Source organism: Myotis myotis, unplaced genomic scaffold, assembly GCF_014108235.1.
Source record: "Myotis myotis isolate mMyoMyo1 unplaced genomic scaffold, mMyoMyo1.p scaffold_m19_p_9, whole genome shotgun sequence".
Lineage (NCBI taxonomy): Eukaryota > Metazoa > Chordata > Mammalia > Chiroptera > Vespertilionidae > Myotis > Myotis myotis.
This window is the reverse complement of record NW_023416401.1, coordinates 72,144,668-72,160,913: the sequence shown is the minus strand read 5'-3', so window position 1 is coordinate 72,160,913 and position 16,246 is coordinate 72,144,668. Positions and strand designations below refer to the sequence as shown.

General features: G+C 43.5%; 1 protein-coding gene across 16 annotated transcripts in view; it reads left to right on the top strand.

Moving 5' to 3' along the window:
- TASP1 (taspase 1) overlaps positions 1-16,246 on the top strand; it is a 256,206-nt gene that overhangs the window by 180,929 nt on the left and 59,031 nt on the right. For 10 of the 16 annotated variants that reach the window (XR_004969959.1, XR_004969958.1, XM_036322231.1 and 7 more), the window contains one exon: positions 15,709-15,819. The exons of 4 other annotated variants lie outside the window; for them this stretch is intronic. Coding sequence is in view for 9 of the 12 variants with exons in the window: in XM_036322231.1 (XP_036178124.1) it covers positions 15,709-15,819 (111 nt within the window). In the remaining 3 variants the exon portion in view is untranslated. Of the gene's footprint in view, positions 1-15,708; positions 15,820-16,180; positions 16,213-16,246 lie in introns of those variants that run through there. 2 more of the 16 variants (XR_004969960.1, XM_036322239.1) reach the window with 2 other exon arrangements.

Genomic DNA, 16,246 nt, shown 5'->3' with positions numbered 1-16,246 from the left:
GTCATAACTTTCATTTTTTCCTATCAGCTAGTTTTTAAGGTATTTATGGTTTACCTCTGCAGTTTTTTTTTGTTTTTGTTTTTTTTTTATTAGATATAGTAAATGGTTACCCACAGCCCAAGGCTTCTAGGCATGTAGACTGTAAAAATCCACAAGTAAATCAAACAAGGCAGCCAAAATTCCACAATGAAGGTGAAAAAAAAGTTCAGGGCTTTATTTAGTAAAGCGTGACAAGCTGAAAAATAGATCCTGCCCAGCACCTACAGTTCACAAATTAGAGCTCTACTGAATGAGGACAGGGCGGGCATTGCAGAGATGAACAAGGCCTATGATGGACCGACGAAGGGAAAGAAGTTGGAGCCTTCAACTAGGGAAAGAATTTCACAGGCAATGGTAGATCTATCTGTGGCCAGGATGACTGTCCTGGAGGCACTGCAGCTGATCTTACATGATGATGACAGGACATGTAATAACTTGATTGAAATGACAGGTTGAGGTCAGTGCCCCCTTGCACACTTTCCAATGTGGTACACGGAGAGCAGTGACCCAAATGCTCTTCTTGGTAGAGCACCTGCCTTCAGCCCCCCGTGGAATTTCTTCTGGTCCCACATCTACTCTAAGCAGCATCTGCTGCCCTATAGACTCAGCATGATGGGATGGGTCTGGTTTGTTCAGCCATGCTGGGCCGTCTCACTGGGCCCAGGGGAAGGGAGGCACAGGGCACATGGGACTGTCTCTCCGCACTCACTGAGGAACTCGTACCTGGACTACAACAAAAGCCTCCTCAGCACCTCCTCAAGACACCTCCCTCTTCTCTTGACAACTATTCCCATTCCCATCTACTGTCGACATAGCAGCTGTTCTAATTCCTTTTCTATGCCTTTGATGGTCCTCCATTATAAAGAGGATAAAATACAGACATTACCTCATGGTCTCTGTAATCCCTGTCACTCTCCTCTCTTGCTCGTCATGCTGGCCTCCTTGGTCGTCTTCTTGATTTTCTAAATCCCCAGGTTCTGTCACACCTCAGGACATTGACATGTCCTGTTTCCTCCACCTGGAACGTTCCTGTTTTCAATCTTCATCTGGTTCTTTTTTCCTTATCTTTTAATCAAAATAAAAATGCTACCTTCTCAGAAAGGCCTGTCAGCAGTGGGTTCTGCCTGCCCCCATTCATCTCCATCTCAGCCCCTCATTGGTTTCCTCTGTGAGGCTGTCACAATTATAAGTAACATATGTGTGCATTTGCTCCTTTGGCCATCTCTCCCATCAGAAGGTAACCTCTCTGAGAGCTAGGACCTCTCATGTCTTGTTTCCATTGTAATCCCAGAATAGCATTAAGTTTGCAATTAATAGATACTCAAATAGTTATAGAATAAATGAAGGAAAAGTAACAGTGATATACATACACTGTTACAATTGATGGGTCACCTTTTTGTGTCCCTCCCTCCCCTTTCAGTATATAGGCTTCTTTATTTTCCTTACCCCAACTTAGGGGTGCCACTCCCAGAAGGAAGTCAAGAGCTCACTCTGGGAGCTTTGGGTCTAGCGGTGCTTGCTTGATGTTTTGAAACAATTAAAAATATTGTTGGAGCTTTATTAGCAAATTAAGTTCCTAGTTATTATGCCCACTGTCATCAACTTGCTAAGCAGAAGATCTTGGAAACGATACAACCTTTTTGACTTCTGCAACACCAGTTGCCATCTTTCAAAGCTGTCATCTCATCCTTCTCTTTTGCCACAAGATGCCCCCAGTCTGTTCCTTCCTCTGCTGTTACCATCTTTGCAAGTCGACCTGTTCTGGACCGTGGTTCCTTGCCATTCCCCTGTGATATTTTCAATTTAGTCAGTTTGATCTGTTTCTTGTGTAGTTTCTCCCACTGCATAGTCATAGACATTTCCTACAGTGTTGTTCCTTGGATCTCCAGACTGCTGTCCTTTTTCTTCTTGGCTCCTCTCACTAATTCTTATCTTCTTGCGATGACAAACTGCCCTCTATGCCAAAATCCAGTTGCCTCTTTTTCCAGTGTTGCCTATGCCAGTATGGCATGGCTCTATACATGAATGGCCAAGTAGCCTTTAGCCCTTCTCCAGGCCCAGGTCATCTATTTGAGCACTCTGCACTTTTCTTTATGACCTTTCTCAAGGTTCACCTTGGCAAATTGTCAAGAGCAGTGACTGCTCATTCCAGTGCTTGCTCGGTGCCATGACATGGACCCCGGTTCAACCTACTGTCTAAGGGCAGACTTTCCCTTTGCTCCACCTGGAAGCCTGTGTCAAATAAAGTGAGTTTGCCCTTATTAAGTCCCAAAACACTTAACACAGGCCCACTATTGGGCTATCTATTAATTTAGCAACAAATATTTATTGATCACCTGTTTGGGTCAGACACTGTTCTACATGGCAGTTGGTAAGCAAGACATTGAAACTGTCCATAAATTCTAGTGGGCACATGCACGTATTTACAGTGTGTGCATCGTATAAGTATTTCTGTATGTATTAATTAAATATATTATTATACACTGTTATGCAAGTAAATTGTGTCTTGCCAACAGGGTTATAAATTTTTCAGAAACTTTTTTACTTTGCATACTGTACTGCTTGGGAGAATGCTGAGTACAGAGCAGGTAATCAATAAGTTCAATGACTACATTAAAAATAAAATACAAAATAGAGAATTGTTGTCAGAGAAAAACATGCCATGTCTTCCCCTATTGTATATTGGAGTGGGGTTCTTGGGGTACTGCTGAAAGAAGCATTTCTGGAGGATGAGATATGGTAGAAAGTTTATTTTTATGGAATTACGCCCCTGAGTTTCCAACCATTTCCCTTAGTGCAATAATAGAAGAGATGTAGTAAAGCTAAAATCAGAGTCAGTGTCCAGAGTTTCCTTTCCATGTTGGAGCAGGGTCCAGTACAGCATTAGGCTAGCTACAGTCCATTAGTCCAGTGTGTGGGGGCTGTCCGCATAGCAGTGGGCTACACGGGAGAATGCCAGGAAGCCAAGCATTTTGGCCAATGACCTCAGTTCCCAGGTGTGACTGACAGGAAGTACCTTCCCAGGATAGTCAGCATGTGGCTATCTTCCCTTTGTCCTCAGTGTTTTGCAGGGAACATACCTATAATGTCTGGCCTTGCACTTACTCCTTTTCTATTATTAATATAGCTAATTACTCGGTATCAGAAGTACATTCAAGTGAGGTACAATACCCCACATCTAATGCCTTGATGCAATGTCTAATTGCAGTCTAGCACTCCTGCATTAATTAATGGGTGTCTCCCTGTTACGGGTTCAGGATATGCTAGCTCACTATATCTGGATATAAAACAGTTTCATGTAAAGTTCACATTGTAAGCAGGGCAGTGTTTATAGATCTAGAGTTGTGATTTCAAGCACTGGTAGATAATATTAATACATAGTAATCTATTTACCATCTCAGTAAAATAACAAATGTAAGAAATGTTGAAGCATTCACCGTGTGCTAGGAAAACCACACTCATGCATGTCTCCTCCACTTTCAGTACTTCCCTTTTGATGCTCCTGGACACCAGATACAGGTTGGATGTGCTACAGTCTAACTCAATTCTGATACTGTTTACCTGGGGATCCCATCATATCCCACAGGTTAAGGGCTTAGTCCCACAAGACTGTCTCTACTTCAGATGCCAGTCACAAAACCAGGTTGGCACTTGTTCTTCTGACCTACAGCTTTAAATTGGAGGTTCTTGTGACCGTCTTCTTGAGTTCAATTAATTTGCTAGAGAGACTCACAGAACTCAGGAAACACAGTTCACTTTTACTAGATTACTGGTTTATTATAAAAGAACTAGTGACCTGCTGCATGGATTCATGCACATTGAAAGGAAATTAATTAGAAGGTGGCCGGCACGACAGGACTGGGAGAGATGGGACAGACATGCCCTGGAGCCAACCTCCTGCTTCTGCGAGTGAGTGGGGTCCCTCCGGCAGGTGGGGTCCCTTGGCCTGGCCTGTAGGGATCAGGTCGAAACTGGCTCTCTGACATCCCGCGAGGGGTCCTGGAGTGTGAGAGGGCAGTCTGCAAAGTTGCTGTTGTACAGGGTGTGGAACTCAAACACAAGTGTGCAATAAATCAGATTCGGGGCCGACAGCGCCCCAGCAACACCATAACCCATGGCTAATGGTGGAATCGCGCAGCCCTGCGAGGAATTGGGCTCCTTCCTCTCTGGTTTCAGGGTGTGTCACCCAAGAACCTCTGCTACCAAATCCCTGTCGCTCAGTAGCTCCTGTGTTGAGTGTCTGCCCTCTTGTGGTCAGTGCACATCATAGCTGCCGGTCGGACGGGTGGAGGGACACTTAGCATATTAGCCTTTTATGTATACAGATATACCTCAGGAACAGCCAGATGGAAGAGATGTACAGGGCGAGGGATATGGGAAAGGGTTTGGAGCTTTTGTATTTCTCTGGGCTCACCGCTCTCCTAGCACCTCCCTGTGTGCACCAGCCCGGAGCTCTTCCAGCCCATCCTTTTGGGTTTTTATTGAGGTTCATTACATGGGTGTGATTGATTAAATCATTGGCCATTGGTGATTAATTCAACCTCTGGGGTCTAAGGTAGGGGCTGAAAGTTTTTACCCTCTCATCACATGATTGATTTTCTTGGCAAAAATCAATCCTCCTGGAGGCTTTCCAAAGGTCACCTCATTTACATAAACTCAGGTGTGGTTGAAAGGGACTTGCTATCACTGGGAACAAAACTAAATATCGCAACAGAAGACAGAAAAAGTCAAGGACCAGATGCTTTCACTTCTATGTGGGATATAAAACTGAAAGCAGCAAATAACCAACAAGACAAACGAAAAACTCATAGACACAGACAACAGCATGGTGGTTACCAGCAGGAAAGGGGGTTCAGGGAGGTAGTACAGAGTAAACATATTTACTTCTATTAACCAAAATAAATTTTTATTAAATTTATTGAAAAAATTTAATAAAAAAAATTTTAAGGGCAAATCAGTAAACAAAAATAAAAACCATACCAAAACAAGCACACTAACAAAAAGATGCTTCTACAGCTCTCTTAGGAAATTACCAGGGTTTTAGGAGCGCTGTGTCAGGAACTGTGGAGTAGGACCAAAATATATGTTTGATATTGTATCAATAACACATCATTTTATTAGGCTTTCCAGCCAGAGACCATGTGATGCCAGTTGGCCACAATAACATAGATTTATTTACTTAAAAGCAAAGTAGTTGCTACTTTAAACTGACTCTGAGCATGCTAGTAGCCTCAGTGCCATGTGCTTCTGCGCAGTCAGTGAGCAGGATCTGACCTTACAGAGTAAAGATGAAAAAAGTTTGTCCATCAGGCAACATGGCATATGCCAGGAAACAGCTGGAGAAGTGAGGCAGGATAGTAAGAGGCCAGGAAAACTCCTTGACAGGTGGACCAGGGGAACTGAGACAGATAGCTAAACAGCAGTTTGCAGCCTTCTAGTAAATCCTATCTTCCCTAAACCAAGGACACTTAAAGTAAATGACAGCCCTGGCTCAGTCAGTCAGAGCCTCATGCTGGTACGCCAAGGTTGCGGGGTTAATCTCCAGTCAGGGCACATATAAGATTCAACCAGTGAATGCGCAAATAAGTGGAACAACATATTGGTCTCTGTCTCTCTCTCAAAATCAATCGATCAATACATTTTTTAAAAAAGTAAATGGTTTGTACTTTTTCTCCCAACCAGAGGGTAAATAGCTTAAATCACTCTACTCAGGGAGACAGCAGAAATCCAGTTAGTGCCATTTGCCAACCACACCCAAGGACAGATGAAGCTGAGGAATAAATCTCATTTTGGCATGTTAGCATAAAACTGGTGAATATTCTATTGAGATCCTCCCCTAAGAAACCCCCTCCCCAAACTCCCAGCCTTTAAAATCCTCAAAAAGAAGGTCCCTGCCTATGCTCTCCCTCCAGGAGCTGGCCTCCACTTTTCCCCTCCCCTTCTCTCTCTCCTTCTCCCACAGGCATGCACCTCCTAAACTCCAAGGCAGCGGTTCTCAACCTGTGGGTCCCGACCCCTTTGGCGGTCGAATGACCCTTTCACAGGGGTTGCCTAAGACCATCCTGCATATCAGATACTTACATTACGATTCATAACAGTAGCAACATTACAGTTAGGAAGTAGCAACGAAAATAATTTTATGGTTGGGTCACAACCTGAGGAACTGTATTTAAAGGACCAGAAGGTTGAGAACCATTGCTCTAAGGGATCTCACTAGGTTTGCAACCAGGGCAGCAATGGGCAGTGGTACTTCTTCCCCAGCAAACCCCCAGAACCTGTCCCCAAGGCTTCCTTTTCTCTGACTTCTTAGTGCGCCAAAGCAGCCCAGCCTAGGCTCATTTTCCCACCTAGTCCCTGTCATGTTATCCTAGGCCCCTTCTTATTTCACTGTCTCAGTTTAATAAACATCCTCTAAAATTCACCTGGACTCATGTTGTGAAGTGTTTCCTGCACAAAATCAAGAACCCACACACTACCGGCTGGCCCTAGGCAGTCCTGTCAGGTCCCTTGTTTAGTAATAGAAGGAAAAACTCAGTTAGCAGCAGTGAGCAGCTCAAAACAATAAGCAGCAATAGATGAGTGTATATGTTCCTTCAGGTCTGATGTCCTTTGAGGGTCTTAGTGCAGCAATTGGTAGAGACAGCCAGTGTTCTCCCAGGGGCTTATCTGCATTATTTAATCATACTGACTTTGTTTACCACGTTTAGCTAAAAAATTCTAGCCTAGTTCCCTGAAGCAAATGGCATGATTCATGAACATTGGTGCTTTGGGCCATATTATAACTACCATAAGATATTTAGCACAAATGGAATCTAAGATTCAATGTGCAATAACTTTCTCCACCCACAAAAGCTTTTTTCATGTTTCAGATACTTTCATATGATTGGTCAGTTAACCGAAAAATTTGCCAACGCAGACTGTTTTCACTTCACAGGCAACTTGCTATCCAAACATGTTTTGCTTTGTTTTGTTTTTGTCCTGTTCTGGGGGAGTAGACTGAAGCTTCCTGAAATTTTTTATTTTTATTTTTTTTAAATGATTTTAGAGAGGGAGAGATAGAAACATCGATGGTGAGAGAGAATCATCAGTTGGCTGTTTCCTGCACTTCCCCTACTGGGGATCCTGGGGTCCTGGGATCCTGGCCTGGAATTGAACCTCGACCTCCTGGTTCATAGGTTGACACTCAAATACTGAGCCCCGCAGGCCAGGTGATATAGAAATATTGCTAGTGACTATACCAGAAGATAAAAACTTACCATAAAGGAAAAGCCAATGGTTGTTTTTCATACTAAGTCTACATCTCATAAGACATTCTATAAAGATACATACTTGATTCTTTTATTTTTATTTATTTATTTATTTTAAAAAATATATTTTATTGATTTATTACAGAGAGGAAGGGAGAGGGATAGAGAGTTAGAAACATTGATGAGAGAGAAACATCGACCAGCTGCCTCCTGCACACTCCCTATTGGGGATATGCCCGCAACCAAGGTACATGCCCTTGACCGGAATCGAACCTGGGACCTTCAGTCTGCAGACCAACGCTCTATCCACTGAGCCAAACTGGTCAGGGCATACTTGATTCTTTTAAACTATGTAGAGCTGTGCTTGCAAATTATATTTTAGGGGTACCATATCACATTTCTTTGTCTAAAAATCCACATGGTTCCAGCATTTGGAGGTGTCAAGAATGTAATTGACTCCATCCTTAGTTTTCCCTGGGTAAAATTGACTAGGACAACCTGGCTGTTACACAAAATACAATTTTATTAAATTATGTTCATATGAAAATTCCAGTGAGAGTGGGAAGCAGGAGTACTAAGCAAGCCTATTTTTAAGATCATATGGAAAAATCACATGAAAGTAACAAAGAATATTGTGAAAAAAATGAATAATGAGAGGAAACTGGCCCAATCAGATAGAATATAATGTCAAGCTATCATAATTAAAGCCATTCGGTATCTGTGGGAATAGTTTCATCAATGGAACAGGATAATGTAGGTATAAATGCAAATACATGTGGGAATGTAATATGTAATAAAAATGAATTTCACATCAGTGGGTAAGAGATGAATTTGCCAACAAATTTATGTTAGGCAATTTGCTGACCATTTAAGAAAAAAGTAGTAGAGCAGGCCCTCCCCTGCAGTCCTTACGACAGAAGTAGTTCCTAATGGACTAAAGTTTTAAGTGTAAAAACTGAGATTATAAAAGTAATAATAAAAAACATGGACAGCCCTAACCGGTTTGGCTCAGTGGATAGAGCGTCGGCCTGTGGACTGAAAGGTCCCAGGTTCGATTCCGGCCAAAGGCATGTACCTTGGTTGCGGGCACATCCCCAGTAGGGATAAATGTCATTTTGGCATGTTAGCATAAAACTGGTGAATATTCTATTGAGATCCTCAACAATGTTTCTAACTCTCTATCCCTCTCCTTTCTTCTCTGTGAAAAATCAATAAAATATATTTTTTAAAAAAATGGACATCTTATATCATAATTTTGGATTACAGAAGGCCTTCCAGTAAAACTTCCAATACAGAAACTCTAAGGAAAAAAAGAATGATAAATTTGACACATAAACATTAAAAGCTTATCTATTACCAAAAAAAGTCTTAGAAAAAATTAAAAGATATATGACAAACCAGGAAAAACATTTGCAAAAATGTGACCACGACTTATTGACTGAGTATGTTAAGGTTCTGATTGTAGTTTGATGGAATGGAATGGGATTTCTGTCCTGAAACAAGTTAACTTTTCCTGTCTTTCACACTTTGGTAGATACGGGATTTCAAAAGGGTCATTGGCTTCACTCAACTCTCCTCTTTAAAGAGTTAAATTATAGTGTTTAAAACAATGCTTATTACCAGGAAACTGCACATACTGTGGTACTGCGTAGAGATGGGTTTTGAGGAACAGGTGTAGGTCTCAGGGTTTGTAGTGAGAGGATGTGAGGCAGTGGTTTTGTTTTCTGCTCCCCCCGCCCCCCCTCCCCGTCCCCGGCTTCCTCTTCATGTTTCTGTAGGCCTGTCATTTACCTCCCTGTGCCTCAGCTTCTTTCTTCCCTTCCTTTGGTTTCTCACCTACCAAATGAATCTAGTAATAATCATTCCACTGGGATTTTTGTGAGGGCAGGAAATGATAGAATGCAGGTAAGTTTATACAAGTCCAATAGGATAATGGCAGCAATCTGTAGGTTTTTCTTCAAGGGCTGAATATAGTGGCACTTTATGAATGAGCCAATGCTTTGAACTTAGTGATTGGCTCCTCTCATTGTGTTATGTGATCTTCACATCATTGTGCTCATACGTCATGTCTATAAAAGACATGTAAACTTACAAAGGCATTTTTAGAGGAGAGGTCCTTGGTCTTTCAGGAAGTATAAACTGTTATCCTGCTTCTGTGTTTAAAGAATATTTGTAATCTTTATCATTCTTTTGGAGTTAGAGGTATGTGTTTTCATTAGAAAACATTCATTATTCCCCCATTGTTCATTTTCTTGCTCACCTGACCACCCAACCATCTGTCTCTATGTGTATCAGTATATTTATTTTTCCCAAAGTACCAGTATGTGTAATTCCTCCAAGACAAAATGGCATTCAAGTGATTTGGCATATAGACACTAAAAAGAAGAAAGAAATCCCCAGAAATGTGTTTAAAAGACAGAGGTTCTTTGTTCAGTGTGATTGGAAGATGGAACACTAGCAGCTGCCGTCCAACTGCAGAAGCACCATGTTGATAAGTTCTCACACGTTGAAGAGGAAGCGTTGTATTAGGTTTCGCAAAAGGTGCTTGCTGGCATCAGGTAATGGCTGGTTGCTGCTTATGGGTAGGCATGAATCTCTAAAGCTGGCAGTGCCCCTAGGTCTGTGCCTTTCAGAACTGGTGGAGACACCAAGGACTATTAATCCAGTCTCCTAATTTTTCAAATGAGGGACTAATGCAAGGTTCAGAGAGGTGAGTGGATTATCTAAGTTCAAGTAGGATCCTGGGTGCCTGGCTCCATACCCCAGTGTTGTCTCCATTTGTGTTTTGTGTCTATCTGAGAATTTGTCTGTTTGTCTGTGACCCCACGCCATGGCCTCTTGGTCACAATTGATTGTTCTAGGTTTTATTCCTGACTAATACCAGGCCAGTCCGGTTCCCCGTCTTTCTGAGTCTGAATGATGGCCCCAAGAATGGTAAATCTGATAAAGAGAGGTAGTCTCTCTGGTGGATTAATGTCAGGTATACAGCTCAGGGCTTTGATGGGCATTGGCATCCCTAGTAGAGGAAGCTGTTTTTGGCTGTTCTTGAAACCCATCACATCCTTACCCTTCCAGAAGTTTGGGTTTTTTTCTCTTGGATTTTATGAGCCAGCAATCATTCTTTTTACTTAAAATCATCCTACTTGCAATTTTTGCACTAGCAATCAAAAGAATATTGATTAATATTCCCATTGACTTCTTTATTTTAATACTTAGAGTGATTCTCCTTTTCATTTCTTCAAATTCTTTATCCTTAAAGCTTATGGCACAAAATACAATAAGTATTTGTCTCATTTGTTTATAGTCTGAGTTTACAATCTAAATGAATGTCCAGATTGTACACATTTGATCACAGTGAATGTGTTTCTTACCATCTGTAATTATAATTTCACTAGAGGCCCGGTGCACAAAAATTTGTGCACTCGGGGAGAAGGGGGGTCCCTCAGCCCGGCCTATGCACTCTCGCAGTCTGGGACCCCTCGGGAGATAACGACCTGCTGCCTTAGGCCTGCTCCCGGGTGGCAGAGGGCAGGCCCAATCCCTAGGTGCAGCCCCTGGTCGGGCTCAGAGCAGGGCTGATTGGGGAGTTGGGGCGCCGCCCCCTGTCATGCACAGAGCAGGGCGATCAGGAGGTTGTGATGCCACCCTCAGTCACGCTCAGGGTAGGGCCGATTGGGAGGTTGGGGCACCGTCCCCTGTCACACTCAAGGCAGGGTCGATGGGGAGGTTGCGGCGCCACCCCCTGTCACGCACAGAGCAGGGCCAATCAAGGGGTTGGGGCACTGCCCCCTGTCACTCACAGAGCAGGGCCCATCAGTGGGGTTGGAGCTCCGTACCCTGTCACGCACAGAGCAGGGCCCATTAGGGGGTTGGGCACCGCCCTCTATCACCTACAGAGCAGGGCCGATCAGGGGGTTGGGGCGCCGCCACTGTCACACTCAGGGCAGGGCTGATGGGGAGGTTATGGCTCTACCCCGTCACATACAGAGCAGGGCCCGGGGGGGGGGGGGCTTGGCGCCACACCCTGTCACACACAGAGCAGGGGGCTGATCAGGGGTTTGGGGCGCTGCACCCTGTCACACACAGAGCTGCAGGGCGATCAGGGGGTTTGGGCGCTGCCCCCTGTCATGCTGATCCCGGTGCTGGGAGGCCTTGCGGCTCCGCTGATCCCAGTGCTGGGAGGCATATTACCCTTTTACTATATAGGGTAGAGGCCTGGTGCACGGGTAGGTGCCAGCTGGTTTGCCTTGAAGGGTGTCCTGGATCAGGGTGGGTGTCCCCACTGGGGTGCCTGGCCAGCCTGGGTGGGGGGATGATGCCTGTTTGCAGCTGGTCACACACCCTTCAGGGTGGGGGTCCCCACTGGGCGTGCCTGGCCAGTCTGGGTGAGGGGCTGAGGGTTTTCAGGCTGGGGGTGACTGAAACTCCCAACTGCTCCTTTTTTTCTTTTTTTTTCTTTTTTTATTCTTGGCCAGCTTTAGCTTTGAGGCTTGGCTCCAGCTCTTAGGCCTCTGCTGCTGAAAGTAGGTTTCTGGCTTTTGCTTACAATGTTGCGATCTGGCTGGCTGAAGCCTGGTGGACTAAAGCAGGTTTCTAGGGTTTTGTTTAGCTCCTATATTTGTTACAATATTTCTTAAACTGCAAGCTCAGAGGCCGGCAAGGCAGGCGGGGAACGTTGGAGTCCTCTGTCACTGAAGCAAGCAAGCCTCATGTTAGTTTCAAGCTGCCTGACTGCCGGCCGCCATCTTGGCTGGCAGTTAATTTGCATATTGCCCTGATTAGCCAATGGGAAGGGTAGGGGTCGTACGCCAATTACCATGTTTCTCTTTTATTAGATAGGATTCCAGAGCAGTTATAGATTGGGGCACTTAAATAATCTATTTGAGACATTTTATTAGGGTGAAGGAAGCTTAATTATTATTATTTCTTTAATCTTCTTCACTTATTTTAAGCATATATTTTAAGCATATATATTAATATTTTCCCATTGATTTTTAGAGAGAGTGGAAGGGAGAGTGGAAGAGAGAGAGAGGAACATCAATATGAGAGAGAGACATCAATTGATTGCCTCCTATATGCACCCCTACTGAGGCCTTGTCTGGAAATTGAACCCATGAACCTTTGGTGCGCACGCTGATGCTCTGTCCGCTGAGAAACACCAACCAGGGCAGACACCAGTTTTCTGTATGGGCACAGAAAGCATCTACCACGGTGCCCAACATGTCACTCCATGTTAATTTTTTTTTTTCTTACTGGGAACAATAAGAAATAGTGTTTCCTTTTATATAGAGAATATTTAACATTTTAACAGGGAAATTGATACCCTATCACCACCCCTCGTCATTGCTGAATGTCAGCTGAGCACTGGTTCCAGCTGTTGTAGAAGGTTATCGAGGTAGGTACCTTAATAGATTTTGTTCAACATGATAATCTTTGAGAAGATAATTTTTGAGGAAAGAGTGGAGATAAACACATGTGTTTAAGCTACTAAGTTTAACCAGAGTTCCCCCCAAATCCAGTTTGGTTGGCTTTTATTTTTATCAGCAAAATGCTATAAAGTATCTTCCTACCATCAGTATTGCTACCACCAAATGTTTAGCACCTTAGAGGTTACAAAGTTCATGTATATAAAATCAATCCTCACAACAACCCAGAAAGATGTCTTTTAATTAAAGAAGCTGAAGCATGGGTTGTTTTTAAATATGTCTTGCTTAAGAACACAATTGTGACCCTGGAACCGCCCAACCCCCCTCCCCCCCAAAAAAGAAAAAAAATCTTCTGTCTGAGTCAGTATTTTTTTTTTTTAATATCACAGTGATAATATAAAATCTGAATACTTCCCATGAAAAATTTGGAATCTTTAGATATCGCTAATCCTTGTTTCATTAAATTATCGAATGAATTGATACAAAGGATGAGGAACCCTGATATTAAGCTTCCCTGGTGACCTGGGACCCCATCCCCTTCAGAGCACTCACATACTGTCTTATCATCCTCATGCCGCACACCACACAAGTCAGGAGTGTGTGAGTGTGTTCGTTTTGAGGAGGTTAGGGATGGGGATGGTGGTGCATGAGTGAAAGCATTTGTTAGTCACTAAGAGGGTTTGAAAGGTGAATCAGATATCCTCATCCCACAGTCCTTGGGTCTGTATAAAGGCAGTGAGCTGAAGAACAGATTCAGTTAATAGGAAGAATGGGAGCCTGGAAAGACAGTTCATAAACATAGACCTTGGGGAAATGAGATACAAGGAGTCCAGTTTGGCTGGAGCATATCATGTGTAAAAATAAATAAGGAGAGAAGGTTGGGAAGGGAGAGAAGGGCTAGGCCAGGGTAAGGAGTTTGAACAGCATTCTTTGGGCAGTTGGGAGCCATTGATGGTTTTTGAATGGTTTAGTGATGTGATCATAGCTTGGGCACATATTTCTTATTAGAGTAAACTTTGATATCTCTGTTTCCCATGCCCTTCGTATAAACAGCCCTGTTGATTCTACTTACAGAATAAATTGTGGGCTTACCACTCTGCTCCACTGCCACTAGTCTCACCCAAGTCCCTGTCATCTCTCAGCTGGGTTGCCATGGCAGCTTCTTTGGTGGCTTGCTGCTTTCACTCTTGCCCTGCCAACCAGTCCAGTGCAAGTAAAAACTGCCATTGTCCTGGTTAAAGCCCTGCATCATCTTTTCATCACTCTTGGAGTAAAATCCAAACTCCTAGTGTAACCCTACGTGGCCTGACCCTGCCACTCTCTGAACACATGGTTTACCGTCTCTTCCCCTCCCTCACTTGGCTCTTGCCACTCTGGCCTCCTCTGTAAAAAGCTCCTTCCCACCTCAGAGTCTGTGCATTTGCTTGGTTGACCTGCCTAGAAGCTTTCCCCAGACCTTCACATGATTATTAGCTCCTTACCAAAAGATGCCTTCCCTGCCCCTTGATGTACAGTAGTCCCTGACCCAGTCACACCCTCTGTCATTTACTGGGACTCATTTTCTTCATAGCACACTTGCTCCTATCTAAATGGGTTTCTTTATTGACTTGAGTTTATTGTCCCCCAACCTGCTCAACTAGATGTGAGCAGGGATTTCGTTTTGTTCACTGCTGTATCGCCAATACTTAGAAAAGGTCTAGCACACAGTGCATATGTATTGAATGAATAAAGTTAGAGATTTGAATGAGTGGAGCAGGGAGGCCAGACCGGAGCCTGCTGCAGTATGTGCAGTACAGGGTGCACTGAGAGGTTTTTCAGAGGAAGCAAGGGGCAGAGGCAGTATTTGCCATGGCTTGGCGTGCTGAGTCATTGGAGAGGGAAGAGGTAGAGACATTTGAACTTGGACCAGTTATAAGGAACCCAGGATTCTTTTGGACACAACCAACCATCTTCATTATAACGCATCCTGTACTCCTGCCTTCAGAAGAACTTGAAGCCTCCAACTTCTGATGCTCTTGGGTTTTATGACAAAACTGGGTGATTTACTATAGATGTCCCCTCACTCCAACCAACCTCTCCTCCACCCACCCACCCACCCAACTCCTTAGAAGCTTAGGTTTCAGCTTTCATAGGTATCCTTTGCCCGTTTTCTTTCCATTTTCTAAAAGGTCAGTTTTTTTTCTTGTCTGTCTTTTTCTCTGTCCTTATTGGGCCTTACCTTTTTTCTTCCTTTCCCCTCAGCTTACTGGGATTTGAGGAAAGAGTGGAGATAAATGCATGCGTTTAAGCTACTAAGTTTAACCAGAGTTCCCCCCAAATGCAGTTTGGTTGGCTTTTATTTTTACCAGTTTCTTTGATAGCACTTGGTTCACACGTTTAAAGAAGATGTCCTTGGAGAGGAGGCAAGAGGGGTCCTAAAATGCCGTGCTCTTGAAATGCTCATGGCGGCTCAGTGTGAGATCCCAGAGGCCAGTCATTTCCAACCACTGGACTCTCATAGAAATGTAGTTTCACCCTTATTTGTGTAATCTTTCGGGAGTGTTTTAACATGTTTGTAATAAAATTTGTGGCTTATTGTTTAAAATTGAATTTAAGGTACTAAATCAAAGCTTTTGGTGGCATGCCCCTGACAGCAGGGAGAGCCTGGGAAGTGATCCCTAAGAGCTGATCAAAGGGAGTTGCTGAGCATTTTTTTCCCCCTGTATTTGTGTTTGGTCCTTTAACCTGGTAGTGTTTCCAGTTCCATTCTGAATACAGTAATGCACACTCCACCCCCACTCAAGTCTTCTTGGCAGCATCTGGCACCGTCTTTGCCAAATGACCCCTGTTCAGGCATCGGCCTGCCTTTGCTATCAAGCCTATACAAGGCAGGAACAATGGTGATTGTCAGGAAACGGGCATCGTTCAAGATCTTATTCATAGCACATTTTTGTTGTAGTAATCAAATGAAAATAGTAAAATTGACTGAGAAGTGATCACTAGTCATTTCTGCCTAGGTTCACCTTTCCTGGCCAGTGAAGATGGTGTGCTTGGAGGAGTGATTGTTCTTCGATCTTGCAGATGTTCTGCAGAGCCTGACTCCTCCCAAAATAAGCAGACACTTCTAGGTAAGCTGGACATAAACAGTATGTGTGTGTCTTTCTTTCATATTTTCAAGACATGGAAAGATTTATATCCTTAAGTCAATAAGCTGTGGGAGAGCCAGGATGCTCTGTTGACATGTAACGTTCTCTAGTCTCCTGATCTTTTTGCATAGATAAACATCCAAAAGATGAATGTTTACTTCTGAGCCTGTGTGTAGAGAATAGTTTTCAAATGGGCTTAGAACCAAGGATCTTCACAAAAGCTCAATATTAAGAATATGGGACCATGTATTTATCCCCTGCCTTATTCTACAAAACATTTGAGATGACCCATAACAATATACACAGTAACATAGAGTTCCTTCCTGTCCTCCCTCCCAAAAAGGAATCAGAACCATGTGAAGAACTACTGGCCTAGGAATCCATCCTGACTCCATCCCTTATTAGCTGC